Source organism: Carcharhinus amblyrhynchos, chromosome 8 (assembly GCF_965287045.1).
Source record: "Carcharhinus amblyrhynchos chromosome 8, sCarAmb.v2.hapA, whole genome shotgun sequence".
In the NCBI taxonomy this organism is placed as follows: domain Eukaryota; kingdom Metazoa; phylum Chordata; class Chondrichthyes; order Carcharhiniformes; family Carcharhinidae; genus Carcharhinus; species Carcharhinus amblyrhynchos.
The window spans coordinates 59127364-59147352 of record NC_137331.1 but is presented as its reverse complement, the minus strand read 5'-3'; the positions used below and the strand labels follow the sequence as shown (position 1 = coordinate 59147352).

Genomic DNA, 19989 nt, shown 5'->3' with positions numbered 1-19989 from the left:
GTAGGGCACGATCTGCCCTTGACAAAACCATGTTGACTATTTCTGATCATTCTAAACTTCTCCAAATGCTCATAAACCTTGTCCCTCAGAAGCCTCTCTATCAACTCACCAACCACTGAGGTCAGACTCACTGGTCGGTAATTTCCCGGGCTATCCCTGTTCCCTTTCTTGAAAATAGGAACCACATCCACAATCCTCCGGAACCTCTCCCGTCTCCATCGACAAAGCAAAGATCATCGCCAGGGGCTCTGCAATCACTTCCCTCACCTCCCACAGTAACCTGGGGTACATCCCATCCGGTCCCGGCGACTTGTCTATCTTGATAGAGTTTAAAAGTTCTAACACATCCTCTTCCTTAACATCCACATACTCAATCTTTTCAGACTGCCGCAAACCTGTAGTACAACCTCCCAGATCACTTTCCACTGTGAATACCGAGGCAAAGTACTCATTAAGCACCTCTGCCATTTCTTCCGGTTCCACGCAGTCTTTTCCCCCTTCACCTTTTATAGGTCCTATCCCTTCTCATAAGAACATAAGAAATAGGAGCAGGAGTAGGCCATCCAGCCCTTCGAGCCTGCCCTGCCATTCAATAAGATCATGGCTGATCTGTCGCTGCTCAGTTCCACTTTCCCGCCCTCTCCCCATAACCCTTAATCCCCTCTCCTATCAAAAACCCATCAACCCGCGTCTTAAAAATATTTAGCGAGGCAGCCTCCACCACTTCAACGGGCAGAGAATTCCAGAGATTCACCACCCTTTGAGTGAAGAAGTTCCTCCTCAACTCCGTTCTAAACTGCCCCCCTTTTATCTTGAGGCTGTGCCCCCTAATCCTATTGTCTTTTTTGAGCGGGAAGAGTCTTTCCACCTCTATCCTATCCATCCCATTCATCATCTTATACGTCTCAATGAGATCTCCTCTCATTCTTCTAAACTCGAACGAGTACAAGCCCAGTTTATTCAGCCTCTCCTCATAGCCCAACCCCCTCAACTCCGGTATCAGCCCAGTAAACCTCCTCTGCACTCCCTCCAAGGCCAAAATATCTTTGCGCAGGTGCGGCGCCCAAAAATGCACACAGTACTCCAGCTGCGGCCTCACCAATGCCCTATACAGCTGCAGCAAGACCTCCCTACTTTTATATTCAATCCCCCTCGCTATGAAGGCCAGCATCCCATTCGCCTTCCTGACCACCTGTTGCACCTGCAAGCTGGGTTTTTGCGACTCATGCACAAGGACCCCGAGGTCCCTCTGCACTGTCGCCTGCTGCAGTTTTTCGCCCCGTAAGTAATAGTCCTTCCTACCATTCTTCCTACCAAAGTGGACCACCTCACACTTGCCAACATTAAATTCCATTTGCCATTTCCTGGCCCATTCGCCCAGCCTATCTAGATCCTTCTGCAGACTCTCCACACCCTCCACACAATTTGCCGTTCTCATCCTTTTACTTTTCACATATTTGTAGAAGGCTTTGGGATTCTCCTTAATCTTACCTGCCAAGGCCTTCTCATGACCCCTTCTGGCTCTCCTAATTTCCTTTTTAAGCTCCTTTCTACAAGCCTTATACTCCTCTAGATCCTTAACATCTCCTAGCTCTCTGAACCTTTTATACACCTTTCCTTTCTTCCTGACTAGGTTCACCACAACCTTCGTGCACCACTGTTCCTGCACCCTACCAAAACCTCCTTGTCTCATCGGAACGTTATCGTGCAGAGCTCCAGTCAAACATTCCTTGAATATCCGCCACCTTCCTTCTGTACTTTTCCCCAAGAACGCCTCCTTCCAGTTTATTCATCCAATTATCTGCCTGATGTCTTCATATTTCATATAATTCATATAATACAGTAATAATCATCTTGATCTCCATATAAATTTGTAGTAATAGTGTGAAGGATAAGTTTATGAGTGTTCTGTGTCAGTATGTGGGGGAACTAACTTGGGAGCAGGTGGTTTTGGATCTGGTATTAACACATTAGTTAATAAATTTGTGAAGGGGCTGCTAGGGAAGAGTAACTATATATAGTTTGAAAGTGTTATCATCTCTGTAGAGACTGAAGGCGTTTGACAAGAAATTTGAACTTCCAGTTAATAGCTGAAACCGTACAAGATCTCACATTTTAGGATTTTTACTCTAACATGATGAAAAGCGTCAACTAAATAATATTTTTGTCTGCAACTTGCATTTTAAACTACAGCATGTTCCTATTTACTACTCGTCATAGATCGCACTCACCATGAAATTGTAATCCTTATACTAATCCTTCCATTGTTGCTTCCAGCTTCCAATAAGTTCACATTTTCTGATTTCAACGAGTAGTAACCTCAAGTGACCATCTTCAGGTGCTTCCCTCAGTTTTTTTGGAAGTCTCCCAAATCCACTAGTTATTATTGCTATTACCAGATCTAATAGTTTATTTTTCCCCTTGGCCATACCAGGATGAATATCCTGAATTTCTTAGATAGTTCTGGAATGCGTCTCTTCAACTAGAAACCATCTCCCTTCTGCATCTGGCTTCAGTAGCATACAAAAAACCTGCAACCTCTCCTTTCAACCCGACCACATCCACTGTTGTTCTTTTTCTCTCTTTTCTGTCATCAAAAGCTTGGAGCTGGCCAGTCTATTTAGTGTCAGGACAGTTGTCCTTGCTCTTTGTTCCAGCTCTTTGCACCTTGCTCAGCCAGTCCTTTGACGTTGCTAGGCAAAATTCAAAATAGACCATGACCCTTCCATTTTAACCTGAATATAAAGATAATTGTACCATTAGTTAAGTGCAAAACTACAGTTTTAAATCTAAACAAAGCAAATTACATTGGTATGAGAGGTGAATTGTCTTAGATTGGCAAACAATATTAAAAGATAAGCCAATAGATGAACAATGGTTAGACTTTAAATAATTCATAATTTACAAATAAAACTTTTATGCATAAAAATCCCACAGAAAAAAATGGCCCAGCTGTTTATAAAAGGAGAATTGGAGTTGACATTAGATCAAAAGAAGAGGCTTATACTGTTGCAAAAAAGTAGTAAGCCTGAAAACTAGAAGGCTTGTTGAATATTGCAAAGGAGGACCAAGAAATTGCTAAAGAAAACAAATATGACAATAGGCCAGCAGGAGATATAAAAACAGATTTTTAATGTTTCAGTAGGTACCTAAATAGGAAGAGATTGGTGTATATTCATAAAGTAAATGTAAACCCTTGAGAGACAGGGACAGGGGAAATTATAATGAGGAATAAGGAATGGAGAACTTCCTATGTTTCTATTCCAATCAAAGTGGATAATTTCACATTCCCCAGATTATATTCCATATGCCAACCTCCTGTCCACTTAACTTAACCTAGCTATGTCCCTTTGCTGCCTTTTTGTATCCTCCTCGCAGTTTACTTTCCTACTTGGTTTCATGCCATCAACAAACCTAAATTGGCCCCCTTCTAAGTCATTGATAAATATTGTAAATTGCTGGGGTTGAAACACAGTCTGTCAATCCAAAAACTGGCCCATTTATTCCTACTCACCTTTTTCTGCCTGTACACTTTCCACTAGAGATTTTATGCCTTAAGGAAATATGCATTTGTTGAGAGTTTATTTAAATGTTCACTATTGCTTCTTGCTGTCATATCTTTTAATTTAATTGTGCAATCCACAGGAGTTAATTCTCCTCATAACTACATATTTGCTTTTGTTTAAATTTAAGATCCAACTGCACTTAGTTGCATCTTCAAACTCAACTTGAAATTCTGTCATATCACTTTTCCGTGAATGGTATGGATGCATTTAAGGAGAAGCTAGACAGACATTTCAGAGAAAAGGGAATAGAGGTTAGAATGGTAAATTTAGGTGAGAAAATAAATTTGTTGCTCGTATCCTTGATTTTTTTTTCAGTCTTTTTATGGAGGATGTAAATTTTGCTGACACAATGTTTTGTTGGTTGTCACTACCCATGTGTGTACTGCATAGACACCATTAAGCAGTCTTGTAGAAATTACCAAGAAGTCTTTAACATCACTGAACTATGTACGTATTTACAGCAGAGGATATTGGTATGGAGAGGACCCCATGGCATGCCTTTATACATTGCTACCTAGCTCTCCACTGCCGAACTAAGTTCTAGGTCATGTGCCTTCTTGTATCAGTGGTGGGTGTTGCTGTACTCAGTCCCAAACTAACCCTTACTAACCCTTCTACTACATCTTCCAGTTAGTTCTTTGAATTGTTAACAGTGGTAGACAACTCATGTGGCACTACCCACAATTTCTTTCTCACCCATTTAAACCAGGTGTTTAATTTGAGGAACTGACTCAATCTGCTTGTACATTGTCTTAAAGTTAGGTCATGCTTGCATAGTCATTTGACAGTTTTTAAGCAGATATGGAGACTGGGCACTTGTTTATGTATCCAGGATGAACAAAAGCCATCAGGCCCATTCATACTAACCCCTCTATAGCTTCAGTGCATCTTAATGCACCAGTCAACAGACCTCTCAAATGTCTGGGAGAAGCAGCAAAACAGATCCATTGCAAGCTCAGAAGTTCTTGAAAGGAGTTCTCTGCAACCCTTCATAGGCAATCAGGCAAGCCCGGCCCCTTTATTATCCAGGAATCATATCCAGGATGTGTCTTCCAGATGATATGATAACCTTGGAATGCATAAGTCCATCAAACTCAGTCTTAAGGTCTATGGTGAATGAATCTTGATTCGTTCTGGCGTCCGTTACAGATTAATCAGCCTGTTTTAAAAAAAGGTAAAACTAAACTCATTAATTTCTTCTACACTTTGTACTGGTGACATTGGGTTCTACCTAAGCTCATAACTTCAGTTTTTCCCTTTTTGTAGATATCCATGCCTTTTGTAATCTTTCTGTATTTTTCTGCAGGCTGTTAACATATAGTCTGACCCTTGTGCCTTGTGGAATACGACATTTACCATCATATGAGATTTTTGCTACAGTCTCCAAAGATCAACATGGAACTGGCACTGCCAAAGTTGAAGCTGGCTCTGCCTTACTGGCCAATGGAGGAATCTGCTATGTAGGAGAACTTTTTTCTCACAAGAAAGACAAACTTAAATCACTTCAGACAGGTATGTGCATACCTCACTACGTGTGCACTAAATAGTTCATACTTAATAGAACTTTGCATTGAAAATGTCTTCCACTTTGTATGTATTAGTTTTAGAGACCAGAAGTACCACAGTGTTTATTTCTGGAAAAAAGTTTGGAGATGATGTTGATCAGCAGATGACTTTTCCAATTCAGTGCAATTTTTGGGCTTTAGCTGATGCTGATACGCACCTAAAGAAAGCCATACAACGAGAAGATGCTGTAATTGGTTCAATGGTAAGACAGAATGATATAATACTATCTTGCCAGGTAGAATCTTATCATTCCATTCAAGGGTGGACTAGTAGTGCAGTTCAGTGTTCGTGTGATTTATTTTTTAAACTTTAAACTTCTTAAATAAAATTTGAAATTTGTAAATACCTCTAGTTAAAGAATATTCACATACACATACTAAGTTATTTTCTTCCTATTATACATCGTACTGAAGCCTAAAATAGGAAGTAATCTCCCAGCTTCTACTAGTAGTCAAGTTTAAATATTGCTGGAATATTATAAAAAAGCTGAAGCTGACTTACTGAGGGAAATGTTAATGCCCAAGAATGGGTGGATTTGGGGCAGATGAAAAGTAAAATAATTTTAAATATCAAACCTGATAGCAAGCCACCTGCTTCTGGGAGGCAGACGGTGAAAGATCTTTTATGAAAGTAGCTAGCACACTTCCATGTTAACAGATTTTTTTATCCTTTGTTACCCTTTTCAGGTAGGTTTCCATGAAATCCTGGCAGGTAAAAGTAGAATAGGGCCGAATGAATAAGGTTTTTCAAAGGTGCAGTTGTAGTACTGCTTGTGAGCCCAAAGTAGAAGGAATATTTTCTCCAGATCCAACAAGCCTCCTTTCTCTGTCACCAACTGACTCGCCTCCACCAACTCACTACAATCACTGATCTGATCTGTAGTCTACAATCTCCAATTCCCCTGATCACCCTTGTCCTCCTGACTATGATCTCTTCTCTGCTCTCCAGCTGTGATCCAGTTCTACAGGCTTTCATAGTTAATGGGAAGCCAGCTTGTCAACACTTTCCCATACTTTTCAGAGTGGGAAACATCAGTGAGTATCCTGCTGTGAGTACTCAGCAATAAAGAAAATTTGGCCAAGGAGGCTAAGTTTAAAACATGTCGTCTTTTCTCTTGGGGTCAGGAGGAGCAGGAGTGTATTTGATAAACCTTTGTACAGAGACTATGAGCAAGAATGAAAGGCCACAGAATTAGAGGTAACTTTATGGAATGGATTGGAAATTGGCTGAGAGATAAAAGACAAAGAGTAATGATAACGGGTATGTGACATTTATAGACTCTTATCCCCTTATTAGTGACCTCAAAAAAAAACTAAATTTATGAAGTACTTGCGCTTCATAAATCAATGTTTGACCCTTTCTATCAACTCATTTTGTCCAAGTATGTTAGTCCTTCTCAAACTCATGGTTAGTGTAAGAAAAGGGCAAGTACTATGATCCTTCCTGTCTTCAGTCCAGATCAAGTTCACCTTTTTCCCATGGCTGTAGTGTTCAATGTTGACTCAAGGTATGCAATGGTGGTAATACCGAATACACCCAGAGTTTCAGTGCTTTAGTGGTGACTTACAGTCTTTATGTGGAAGATAAATTTGGTTGCCCACAATTGGGATAAAACAGTTTGTGCAAGCAAAAGTTACTGTGTTGTTATAGATTTAAATATCCACTCTGTACAAATAATATGGAAAGGTGACTTGCATCTGTGTTAATTTTTATTTCAATGAAAAAATTGTCTAACATGTGGACAGTTTGAAAATTTATCAGATTTTTGCATCCAGATTCAATTATAAATTCAGCATTAAGTAATATTTGTGTCAAAACTAAGTGTTAAACTTTTATCAAGGATTGTTTTGAAAAAGACAGTTTTCAGTTTGAGTGACTACTGAGTGAGGAAGGTGTGTGTGCCGAAGGAGTTAGCATGAGGCACATGTCATCATTTCTATGGCTGACCCTTATTTACATTAAATCAGTGAGCTGCCCTTACAAACATGTTCCTTATTGCTGGTTTATTGGTCTAGATCATAGAAAATCCAGCTGGACAACTGATATGATGGGTCTGCGACAGCACCTTAAATAGGATTGAATAGGTTGAATACCAGGAGAGAGAGGAGGCACAGTTTTTGAAAAATCAAATTTAATGTGAAATCTTTTGAGATTTAAAGCCCACATTTGACTTGTATAGTATAGTGTCGATCAGGCAACCCGTTCTTCCAACCTGTACCCCAACACTCTTGTGCACCATCAAGTTGACTAGGTGCTCATATCCATCACATGTTTGGTTGGTAGTGTAGTAAATAGTAATCTAGCAAGCAGAGATGAAATTGGTGTTGAGATCATAATTATGGCATTTGATCTCAATTAACATATATTGGTAAGGTTTCCAAATGGTGCATCAACCACTTGGATTGAGTTGTACTCAATAATTGAAATGGACAAGAATCATATGATTACATTGGCATTTCAACCACACCTTCTATTTGTTCCTACTACCATTGTATTTTGAAGTGAAAATGAGTGATATGGACCCAACATTATATTTTTAACCTTTTTGAAAAGACTGTTGATTTTGTTTTGGTTTTTGTAATTTAGGACATCAGCTCAGTTCCAGCTAATCTGGTTGATGCCTTTGGCCTATTGATTTTCTGCAGTGAATCATCCAACTACTATTCTCCTGTACAACTTGTACAGCACATACTGAGTGAAGCTATGAATCCAGATGAACCCCTTTATCCAGCACTACAGAAATTTACAACACAAGACTATGAAAAGGTAAAAATAAGAGAATAGTCTAGTTACTGACAAACGAATCAGCGGGAAAGCATGTTGCAAGAGCAGGTGTATTTACAATTAAGATAGTGTTAGTCAAACAAGTATCAATGTTTTCTTTCTTCAGTTTACATCCTCCACAGTCATATTACGCAAATACTGAAGTAATCAAAAATCGCTCGATGTGAAGCATACCATTCATCTGGGTATCTGACCAACTAACTTCTAAATTAATATATTGTATTTAGTTCTAAACACATTCCTCAAATAATTTAAATGTTTATATTCCTTGTCAGAACAATAATTTACTTTGATGCTAGTGTTTAGTGAACAAAGTAGCATGGTTTTAACCAGTCCGTAAAGGGGGTACACTTTTCAATTGTTGCCTGAAATGCTGAGAAAGTCAGCAGATTAGCTGCGCTCCTACCCAAAGGCAGTATTGAGAGTCATGAACTACTAGGCACAGCCCTCACTTGAATGCTGCTGTTGAGCTGTTAGTGCTAAAATCAGTCCACTGCAGCCAGCCGGTTGTAGGGACCATAAACTAATTTAACTTGCTGGAGGAGGGCATGTGGATTGGAAAGAAGAGCTGAACTGGATGATATCAAGTATGAATCATCAGAAGGCTGTAGTATTTTTGTGGGGCCAAGAGGAAAAGTATGCGGTTCCTCCAGGCCCCACTCAAAATTCTCGCAAAATAATTATTTTCTTGCGCAGTTCTTAATGGTTCCTTCAAGAACCTTTGGTCAAGCTGCTTTCATATTCCAGTGTATTATAAACTTTTAAGTCCATGCTTTAATTTTGAACATGGGCAAATTGTTGCTGAAAATCATGTGACCTTTGTAATAGCAAGAAGCTATTATTTTAAAGCCATTGATCCAACTGTAAGTCATCCAAGTAGCTAGGTCATAAACAGCAATAACTTGAAACTGGGAGATGTCATAATATTAGCTGATTGTGGCTGTAGTCTCCAGTATTAGATACCAAACGATACATTCTATTATAGATGGGGGTCAGCTGATCTGTGGGTTAAAGGTAAGACAATACGTGTTAGAGGGATAAGGCTTTGGATCCATTGCAGGTGTGTGCTTATGTTAAGAAAATAAAGTTAGTTCTGCAGCAGTGGTGTGGTCAGTGCTCACAGGGGTTAGCGCTGCTGCCTCAAAGCACCAGGGACCTGGGTTCAGTTCTGGCCTTGGGTGACTGTGTGGAGTTTGCATATTCTGTCCATGTCTGCGTGGGTTTCCTCTGAGCGCTCCAGTTTCCTCCCACAGTCCAAAGATGTGCAGGTTAAGTGGATTGGCCATGCTAAATTGCCTCTTAGTGGCCAAAAGATGTGTGGGTGGATAAGCTATGATGAATTTGTGAGGTTACAGGAATAGGGTGGAGGGAAAGTTCAGGATGGGTTGCTCCTTCAGAGAGATGGGCCAGATGGCGTCCTTCTGCTCCATAGGGATTCCATGACAAAAACGTGCCAGAATTCTACTGCCTAACCTGCCAAGGAATCGGAGTGGGTGAGGGACGGACAGCGGAAATGACCATTGACCTTGGGTGGGGATTTCCAATCTCATTTCCGCTCATGATCTCAGAAGTAAACTGAATGTAACAATGGAGGTTCTGAAACCACCATCAGAGCTCTGTTTGAAGAGTCTTGGTTGTGAATTCAGGTTTCTGGCAGGTCAAGCTGTGTGAGAATGGCTCCTGTCATATACCTTCACTATGCAATATGGACACTACAGGTTTTTTATGCTTACTTTTTGGTATTAATTTAGCTCCTGAGGTGTTGCACAGAATAATGAGGGCAGTTGTTAAAGGATTAGAGGGTATGGAAACTTAAATCCATGGCATGCTGGTCTGGGGAGCCACACAAGAAGAATTTGACCACTGACTGAGAGAAGTAGGTGCTGACAAGTGCAGAGGAGGGAACTTCAAATTGAAGAAAGAAAAGTGCTATGTAGGTCTTCATAAAATCAAGTACTTGGGACATGTGCCAACAAGTGAGGGACTAAAACTGGACCAGAGTAAATTCAAAACATGTCGTGAACATGTCACCCTCAGAATGTAAGACCTGGAGAGCTTTTTGGGAATGCTGATGTATCTTGGGAAATTCACTCCAAACATGTCAGACTTCACAGCACCTCTCAAGGAACTTCTACAAAATGATGTGGAATGGCACTGGGGAAAAAAGTTGCCAAATAGCTTTGGCCATTCTGAAGAGAACACTGACCCAGATACTAGTGTTAAAGTATCATGATGTTATGCAACCAGTCAGAAAGACAGCCTAGAAGATGGTCTCTTATAAAATGAGGCACCAATGGTGTATGTTTCAAAGTTAATGACTGAAACACAACAGTATTGTGCCCAAATAGAGAAAGAAATGCTAGCAATGCTGTTTGGCCTAGGACGCTTCCACCAGTTAGTCTAAAGCAAAGATGTAGAATCTGATCATAAGCCCTTGGAAGCTAACAAGCCACTGAATGCCAAGAATCCAAAGATTACTATTGCATCTGCAGAAGTAAGGGTCAGAGTTAAATATAAACCGGGCAAAGAAATATAAATTACAGATATTGGGAGGGATTTTCCACACCCCCCACAGCATGTTTTGCAGCAGCAGAGAGGCTGGGAAACCTGCAGTGGGTGTTCACTGTCAGAGGGATCAGAAAATCTTGCCAGCAAGAACAACTAGAAAATTCCAGCCACTGTGTAATGTGCGTACCTACTAATCATGGAAGAAGAGGAAAAAGAAACAGAAGCAGAAGTTCACATACTGACAAAGAACTTTCCTGTGGCTATAACCAAACTGGAGATCAGAGAAGCGACCAAGTACAATGTCACCCTGAGAAAACTGCAGCAAATTGTGCATACTGGCGATCCCACACGTCAGAGCAAAGTCCCTTTTGCTGTGCAGGGTACTGGAATTTTGGTTAGGCACCTTATGTAGCAGAGGGGATACTGTTCAAGGGAGTAAAGGTAATTCCTGCAACACTGAAGAAAGAAATGCTGCAACACAAACATGAAAGTCACCTCGGCAGAGAAAGATGCAGGAGAAGAGCTTGAGATATTGGTCTGGAACGGGAGCACAAATCGGTGAACTGGTAAATGTATGTGCAGTCTCTGGAAGTACAGTAAATCACGACAAAAGCAACCGCTTCAACCACCCAGTGCTCCAGAAGGGCTCTGATAGTATGAATTTCAAAATACATGAGTAATATCATAACAATAATCCTCAGTAATTAGGAAGGCTGATGAACACTGTATTTTGTTTTGAAGATCCAGTGCACTTTGTTTGATCATTTGTGTGACCTCTGTCCTGTAAAGGAGAAATTAATGGCTCTATGTAACAGTGTGATGCTGCAAGAATCAAAAGGTTGTAAAATTTGAGCTGCTGCTGTAAACTTAACTATAAATGTTGATAATTAAAGATAAAAACAAATGCATTTGATCAACTTTGAACAGTAGAATCGTAGAGCTTTACAGCAAGGAAACATGCCCTTCGGCCCAACTTGTCCATGCAGCCCTTTGTTTTAAACCCCAAGCTTGTCCCAATTGCCCACATTTGGCCCATATCCCTCTATATCCATCATACCCGTGTAACTATCTAAATGCTTTTTAAAAGATAAAATTGAACCCGCCTTTACTTCTTCTGGCAGCTTGTTCCAGATACTCAGCACCCACTGTGTGAAAAAATTGCCCCTCTGGACACTCTTGTATCTCTCCCCTCTCACCTTAAACCTATGCCCTCTAGTTTTAGATTCTCCTACCTTTGGGAAAATATATTGACTATCTACCTTGTCAGTGCCCCTCATTACTTTATAGACCTCTATAAGGTCACCCCTCAGCCTCCTACACTCCAGAGAAAAAAGTCCCAGTCTATCCAGCCTCTCCTTATAACTCAATCCATCAAGTCCCAGTAGCATCCTAATAAATCTTTTCTGCACTCTTTCTATTTTAATAATATCCTTTCTATAATAGAGTTTTGCACACAATATTCCAAATGTGGCCTTACCAATGACTTGTACAACTTCAACAAGCCGTCCCAACTCCTGTATTCGCTGTTCTGACCATTGAAACCAAGCATGCTGAATGCCTTCTTCACCACTCTGTCTACCTGTGACTCCACTTTCAAGGAGCTATGAACATGACCTCTAGATCTCTTTGTTCTGTAACTCTCCCCAATGTCATACCATTAACTGAATACATCCTTCCCTGGTTCAGTCGACCAAAATGCATCACCTCACATTTGTCTAAATTAAACTCCATCTGCCATTCATTAGCCCACTGGTCCAATTGATCAATGTCCCCTGCAGTTGGAGATAAACTTCCTTATTGTCCACCATACCACCAATCTTGGTGTCATCTGCAAACTTACTAACCATGCCCCCTATATTCTCATCCAAATCATTTATATTAATGATAAGTAACAGTGAGCTCAGCACTGATCCCCGAGGCGCGCCACTAGTCACAGGCCTCCAGTTTGAAAAACAACTCTCTACAACCACCCTCTGGCTTCTGTCAAGAAGTCAATTTTGTATCCATTGAGATACCTCACCCTGGATCCCGAGAGATTTAACTTCATGCAACAACCTACCATGCGGTCCTTGTCAAATCTTTGAGAAACTTGAATGTCTTCATGGGACTAAGTATTAAGATTTGGTGAATGTGGGGAGGTGATGGCCTAGTGGTGTTATCCCTAGATTATTAATCCAGAAACTCAGCTCATGTTCTGGGGACCCAGGTTCAAATTCAACTACGGCAGATGGTGGAATTTGAATTCAATAAAAAAAATGTGGAATTAAGAGACTACTATTGACCATGAAACCGTAGTCGATTGTTGGAAAAGCCTATCTGATTCAGTAATGTCCTTTAGGGAAGGAAATCTGCTGTCCTTACCTGGTCTGGCTTACGTGCGACTCCAAAACCGCAGCAATGTGGTTGAATCTCAACTGCCTTCAGATAATTAGGGATAGGCGGACAGTGACACATAATTGAATGGCGGATCAGATTTGATGGGCCGAGTGGCCTAATTCTACTCCTTATGTCTTATGGTCTCATGGACACCCATGTCCCATGAATGAATAAAAAAAATGTAAGTGTGAAATCAATGTCAAAGGGAAGAATGCATTTTTACAACTTTGGAAAGCAAACATTGATTTTAGTTGGGCATAATTTTAAAATATCAGATCCAAACAATTCAGGGTCCCTCCTCAAAGGTCATGGCGAACATGAGTTTTTGAATGAAAGTCTACTTTACAGAGGACAACATGATGACTAATTCCTCTTGGAGTGGCAATACCTTTGTATTATAAATCAGCTTTTGCGGCCTTAATCTTAATCTTAGTCTTCCGTGTATCCATCTTCTGAAGATGAAGATTATAGATATTTGATGGACTAAAGTTACATGTCGCCTGCAGAAAAGAGATTCAAAACTGGAATTGATTTGTGCATCATAAGCTCTAAGTTAGTAGTTTCACTTAATTAAAAAAAGTAATTTACTGCATGTGTATTTGGGAATCAAGTCAAATATATTCCTCTGGAATATTTTTGATCAGTTTGTGAATGTAAGTGTATCCTAACTTAAAGTATATTTTGATCAGCTGCTAGCATGTGCCAGAAACCAGCAGGCTGAACTTACCTCTGAGGCCGAGAGACTTATACAGGGGTATTACACTGCGAGTCGGAGAGTTCGAACTGATCCTGTCCATGGATCTAACATTTCCCCAACTGCACTGAAGACATTGTAAGTCATGTTGTTAAAATTCATCACCCAGTAATATTTAGTAAAATAATCTACAAGGCCTTACTTATGCGGGAAGAACAATGTAGCATTAATTGACAATTAAAGCAGGTTGATAATATATCTCAATTAAGATGGTTACAGATGTATTTTGATTTGAAAAATCTGTGACTTTTAAAAACACAATTGAAAATGTACTGTAGTTAATACTATATTCCCAATCTACCTAATATTGTACAAGATAGTCTATAGTCCATTCAAGAGAAAGTGCTTAGCTTTTACGTCTGTTCTGTGGTCTACCGCAAAAGCTGTCAACGGTGAAAATCGCTGTTGCACATTCTAGCCTTATTGGGGCTTCAAAACATGTCAAAGATGGTGAAGGTATGAAAGAACTAATGTCACAAGGTGCCTATATTTTCTAAAATAGCACTTTTTTTATATCTCCACAATGTCACAAAGATGGTGGAGAATTTGCTGCATTTCTGAGCTTGGAATCTGAGGATGGAATTTTTTGTTCCCACCAGCTGTGGGATCCTGGTGGATAGGCTCACGAAATTTGGCACGAGAAGACCCAGTTTCCTGGCAGCAGAAAATTAGTTTGGACTTTTGTTCTCCTGACTTTCAAAGCAGGTCGAATTTCCTGCTGAGCTATGTCAGGAACCATGTATGCATTAATTTGCATCTCATAAGAACTTAAGAACTAGGAGCAGGAGTAGATCATCTTGCCCCTCGAGCCTGCTTCGCCATTCAATAAGATCATGGCTGATCTTTTTGTGGACTCCACTCCACTCACCATAACCCTTAATTCCTTTACTGTTCAAAAATGTATCTATCCTTGCCTTAAAAACATTCAATGAGGTAGCCTCAACTGCTCCACTGGGCAGGGAATTCCACAGATTCACAACCCTTCAGGTGAAGAAGTTCCACCTCAACTCAGTCCTAAATCTATCCCCCTTACTTTGAGGCCATGTCCTTAGTTCTAGTTTCACCCGTCAGTGGAAACAACTTCCCTGCTTCTATCTTATCTATTCCCTTCATAATCTTATACGTTTCTATAAGACTGCCCCACATTTTTCTGAATTCCAATGAGTATAGCTCCATCTGCCAGACCCTCGCCCACTCACTTAGATTATCTGTATCCCTTTGCAGACTTTCAGTCCCCTCTGCACACTTTGCTGTTCCACCCATCTTAATGTCATGTGCGAATTTTGACACACTACACTTGGTCCCCAACTCCAAATCATCTATGTAAATCGTAAACAATTGCAGTCCCAACAATGATCCCTGAGGAACACCACTAATTGCTGATCGCCAACCAGAAAAACACCCATTTACTTTCACTCTTTCTATTAGTTAACCAATCCTCTAGCCATGCTAATACATTATCTGCAACACTGCACCTTTATCTTTTGTAGCAGTCTTTGGTGCGGCACCTTGTCAAATGTCTTCTGGAAATCCAGATACACCACATCCACAGGTTCCCCATTATCTACTGCACATGTTATGTTCTCAAAGAATTCCATCAAATTAGTCAAACATGACCATGAATCCATGCTGCGTCTTACCCATGGGACAATTTATATCCAGGTGTCTCACTATTTCTTCCTTGATGATAGGTTCAAGCATTTTCCCTACTACAGAAGTTAAGCTAACGGGCCTATAGTTACCTGCCTTAGTCTCCCTTCTTGTTTAAACAGTGGCATCACATTTGCTATTTTCCAATCTGCAGGAACCACCCCAGAGTCTAGCGAAATTTGGTAAATTACCGCTAGTGCATTTGTTATTTCTCCTGCTATCTCTTTTAGTACCTTGGGATGCATTCCATCAGGATCAGGAGATTTGTCTACCTTTAGCCCCGTTAACTTGCCCAACACTACCCCTTTCCTGATAATGGTAGTTTCTAGGTTCTCACCTGCCATAGACTTCCTAATATCAATTTTTGGCATGTTATTTGATGATTACGTTACATGAATCATTTGATTATATTACATGAATCATATTACATGATTTAGGGAGGGGGGGGCATGGTGGTACAGTGGTTAGCACTGTTGCGCCACAGTGCCAAGGGCGCAGGTTAAATTCCAGTCTTGGGTGACTGTGTAGAGTTTGTATGTTCACCCACTGTCTGCCTCGGTTTCCTCCAGGTATCCCAGTTTCCTCCCACAGTCCAAAGATGTGCAGTTTAGTTGGATCAAGCATAGTAAATGCATGGGGTTATTGGGGTGGGATAGGTGCTCTTGGGTGTGTGGTGCGCCTGGGTCAAATGCTCTTTTGGAGAGTTGGCACAGCCTCATTGGGCCTGACAGTGCAGCATGTAGGAACAAAGTGTGGTGAAAGACTGTCATCAGGGAAGGATTCTAAGACTATCCAAGAAGGAGTCAGGGACTGTCCTGGGTTTGTGGCATATGTTGTCAGGGGCATATTGAAGGTGGCATGGTGGCACAGTAGTTTGCACTGCTGCCTCACAGCACTAGGGACCCAGATTCAGTTCCGGCCTTGGGTGACTATTTATGTGGAGTTTGCATGTTCTCCCTGTGTCTACATGGATTTTTTCTGGTTGCTCTGATTTCCTCCCACTCTCCAAAGATGTGTGGATCAGGTGGATTGGCCATGCTAAATTGATCCTTAGTGTCAGGGGGATTATCAAGGTAAACCCATGGGGTTGTAGGGATAAGGCTTGGGTGGGATTGTTGTCAGTGCAGGCTCAATGGGCTGAATGATCTCCTCCTGCACTGTAGAGATTCTGAGAGACTATTGTGGTGTTTAGGCCATGCTGTCGAGGGTATAAAAACCAAAGAGCAAAGAACACGCCCTTTGGCCCTCCATCATGATGTCCTAACTAAACTTAAAAAAAAACCTTCTGCCCTTACTCAGTGCATATGCTTCTATTTGCTCCCTGTTCATGTACCCATCCAGGTGCCTCTTAAATGTTGCTAATGTACCTTCTTCCACCATCTCCTTTGACAGCGCGTTCCAGACACCTACCACTGTGTGAAAATCTTCTTCTACGTGTCTGCCTTAAACTTTCCCCCCTCACCTTGAACTTGTTTCTCCTTATAATTGACACTTCCACTCTTGGAAAAAGCCTCTGACTATACACTCTCTCTATAATTTTGTAGACCTCTATCAGATTAACCGCCAACCTTCCCTATCACCCTTCAAGTCAGTCTCATCCTCCTCCATCCTCACTGCCTCCTAATTACCTTTCCTTCTATCATGATCCAATCTCTCGCTGTTATCTTTGAATTGATCATTAATTATAGTGATATTTCTGCCCTCCTGAATCCTTTAACGTTGATGACTCCATCCCATTGAAGGTCATTGATCGTGAAGACTGCCCTGGGGCCATGCTGTTGAGATATATTAAAGAAACTGAGTTGGGGCTGTGTGGGCCATGTTAGAGGGCTCTGCATAGCATGCATGTCTCAGTTCCGGTCTTGGGTGGAGGAAGGCCTCTCTGGGCAGAGGCAGTTGCACACAGCATGGTGTGCGGGGCACGGTCAGTTACCTAAGAAATTTGACCCTGGGAGCTCGAACTTGTGGTAGACGTTCAGTCATAATCCCACAAATGGTAGCTTTGCACCATTGGCTCCTCAGCCAAGTACATACACCAAATGGTAGTGTGAGGCAGCTGTGATCAGGGAAGGCATCTGCAACCTGTGAGTCAATAACTGAAAAGTCATAAAGGGAATTTTGTATGGTGTTACAGAGGATCACGGAAAGTCAGGGTACATGATGCCTTGAAAAGGACAAGGATCAAGTCAACAAGGGCATGGGGTCAGCAACGTTAAAGGTTCAGGAGGGAGATAGGGAAAGGTTGAAGGCTGGTCTCCCATGAAGGTTAGCAGCATCATCTACAATCACGTTGCAATATCGCAGCTTGAAAATCAAGCAAGGAAAATATCAGCCAGGGAAGGGTCTCAGGTGTGTGGGAGGAATTCAGCACAGCAAATCTTAGTCAGTTGAAGGGAAACTCTGAAGCTGGCTTGCTGAAACCATGGTAAGTATGGCTCAGCTGAGTGCTGGACTCGGGTCTCATGCATTTTGAATGAGCTTGGCTTCTTTACTAATGGCATGCGTTCCGGTGCGAATCCGTTATGTTCAGTTGCTACAGTGGATATGGTCTTAATTGACATCTAATCTTTACAGAGATGCCAACAGGCTCCAATAATCAGTGGCCACTATAGCTACATAGAGGCTGAATGGCTCTTAAAGCCTCCATGTTTCCAGTGTTTTGGTCATGGCTCAGAATAGAAACTGAAAGTCAAATACCAGCCTGTTTAAACACCCTAATTACATCACCGTCAAATCATGTGATCAGCTCTTGAAGCAATCTGCAACCCTTTTAAATATATAACAGACTGAGGTGCTTGTTCAACCTCTTCCTCTACCTTTTCTTGCTGGTGGCTGGAATAGAAAAAAAGGATATTTAGTGATTGACTAGGCAGGCTCCTACACTGACAGTCATTGTCCTCATGCTGTCAGTTTTGGAGTGCTGCCCCTTAATCACCTAGTGATGAAGAAGCTCCAAAAGCTCATGATACCAAATAAACCTGTTAGACTTTAACCTGGTGTTATAAGACTCCTAACTATGGGTGAGCTTGTCTTGCGTAAAGACAGATGGATTGACTGAACACTATAGATGAAAGAACAGTTCAGAAGCATACATGCGTGCCTTGTGTGCTGAGCCCTCTCCAGTGCAGAGAAAGTATCCTGGAGCTGAGGGCATTCTCAACTCATGAAGGGCAGGCTGCAGAGCTGGTTAGCAAGGACAGAGATCAACCCTGCGCAGAAGGTGAGATTGGCCCCCCTCAATTCCTGCTTAGCAGGAATCATGCCGACTTTCCTGTCCGTCACTGCACTTTCTCTCCAGAACAGAAAATTCCACCCACAGAATAAGTTGTACAGGAACAGAGTAAAGATGTATTTACTCAGTATCTGGATCTGATTATGGAAATGTCAGATACTAACAAAGATTAGTCCATTTTCCACATTTCATGCTTGATATAAAAATTTGCCCTTAGTTCCAAAACACATGCACACACACTTAAACTTGACAATCATAAGCAGCAGATGAGATGGAACCTATTTTTAAAAATCTGCATATAATTTAAGTTGTATTTGTTATGCATAATAGGCACAAAGTAATAACTATAAAGATATATTTAATATTTGGTAAAATATTTAATGGTTCATTTTACAAGTTATCATTCTGACAAATCATTTGATTAGATAATTGTATTCTCTTAAAACTATTATTGTATTTTAAAATTGTATATTAAGCACAAACCTCTCAGTATTATTTGTAATTATAGTAGAATTGTGTGAGACTGTGCTGAGTTCTGCAGCTAATACATTTCAATGGAGCAACAGTTAAATTATTTATGTTTTAAACTTCTGAATCTTTTTGAAATTGACAGAATGTCATTATCTGAAACACATGCCAAACTCAGCCTGAGAAACAAAGTATTGGAACAGGATGCTGTCATTGCAATCTTGCTATATGAGATTTCCATCACTGCAAGGCACGGTAATGATGACTGCAACAATAATATCAATTCTAGATTGTAATTGGAAAACAAAAATACATTTTAAAGGGTTAGAAAGTCTTTCAAGTATTGTAAACTTGTAGCAAGATCTAGTACATAATCATGAATTAAATTAATTCATGTTCATTTCTGTAGGCACCTCAGTGTTATGTGTGGCTCCTAATGCAGTGTTTCCATTTGATCTGTGTGATGAGCACAGCCTAAATCAAAGAGATATATATTTGGCACAGTTCCATCAACAACTGTTACAGTTCTGTTCGACATATGCCCCTGGGATGTCTGTACACTTTCCTGAAGAATAACTGGAAACAGAGATTTATCTGCATGGTGCTGAGAATTTGCCATCAACACTTGTGTAATTTTTTTTACTATTGCTTTTTAGTAACTTTTTATAAATGTTGAAATTCAGTAAATATAAAAAAAAGATGTTATTAGGAACTGTAATAAAATTTATTGAATTATATCACTTAATATAGCATTACATAAAATGTATATTGCTAATATTTAATATTTATTCTAATTTTTTTAAGAAGAAAATCTCGAGTTAAAGAACAGAAAATGATACTAATGGCTCTAATGTTTGGTATTAAATAATGATTCTTTGCTTAGCATCTGTATGTGATTATTTTTACAACATACAAGGTTGCATTATAAACAGAAAATTATAAAGGGGTACTCACAGGGAACATCTGAGCAGGTAGATTTCCAATTACTACAAACAATTGTGGTATCCCCACTCTCTCTTCCCCAGATTTAGCCTTCTTTATCTCTGGAAGCCATTGTTTTATTCTGTCAAGGAATAGCTCATTCT

General features: G+C 40.5%; 1 protein-coding gene across 1 annotated transcript in view; it reads left to right on the top strand.

Annotated features, from left to right (window-relative positions):
* Positions 1-19484, top strand: part of mcmdc2 (minichromosome maintenance domain containing 2) — a 55909-nt gene extending 36425 nt beyond the window's left edge. Inside the window, exons 9-14 of the mRNA XM_080194133.1 lie at positions 4873-5078; positions 5168-5334; positions 7719-7898; positions 13490-13632; positions 19050-19159; positions 19314-19484. Coding sequence (XP_080050259.1) covers positions 4873-5078; positions 5168-5334; positions 7719-7898; positions 13490-13632; positions 19050-19159; positions 19314-19480 — 973 coding nt within the window. The 3' untranslated portion in view covers positions 19481-19484. The remainder of the gene's footprint in view (positions 1-4872; positions 5079-5167; positions 5335-7718; positions 7899-13489; positions 13633-19049; positions 19160-19313) is intronic.
* Positions 19485-19989: the final 505 nt, after the last annotated feature.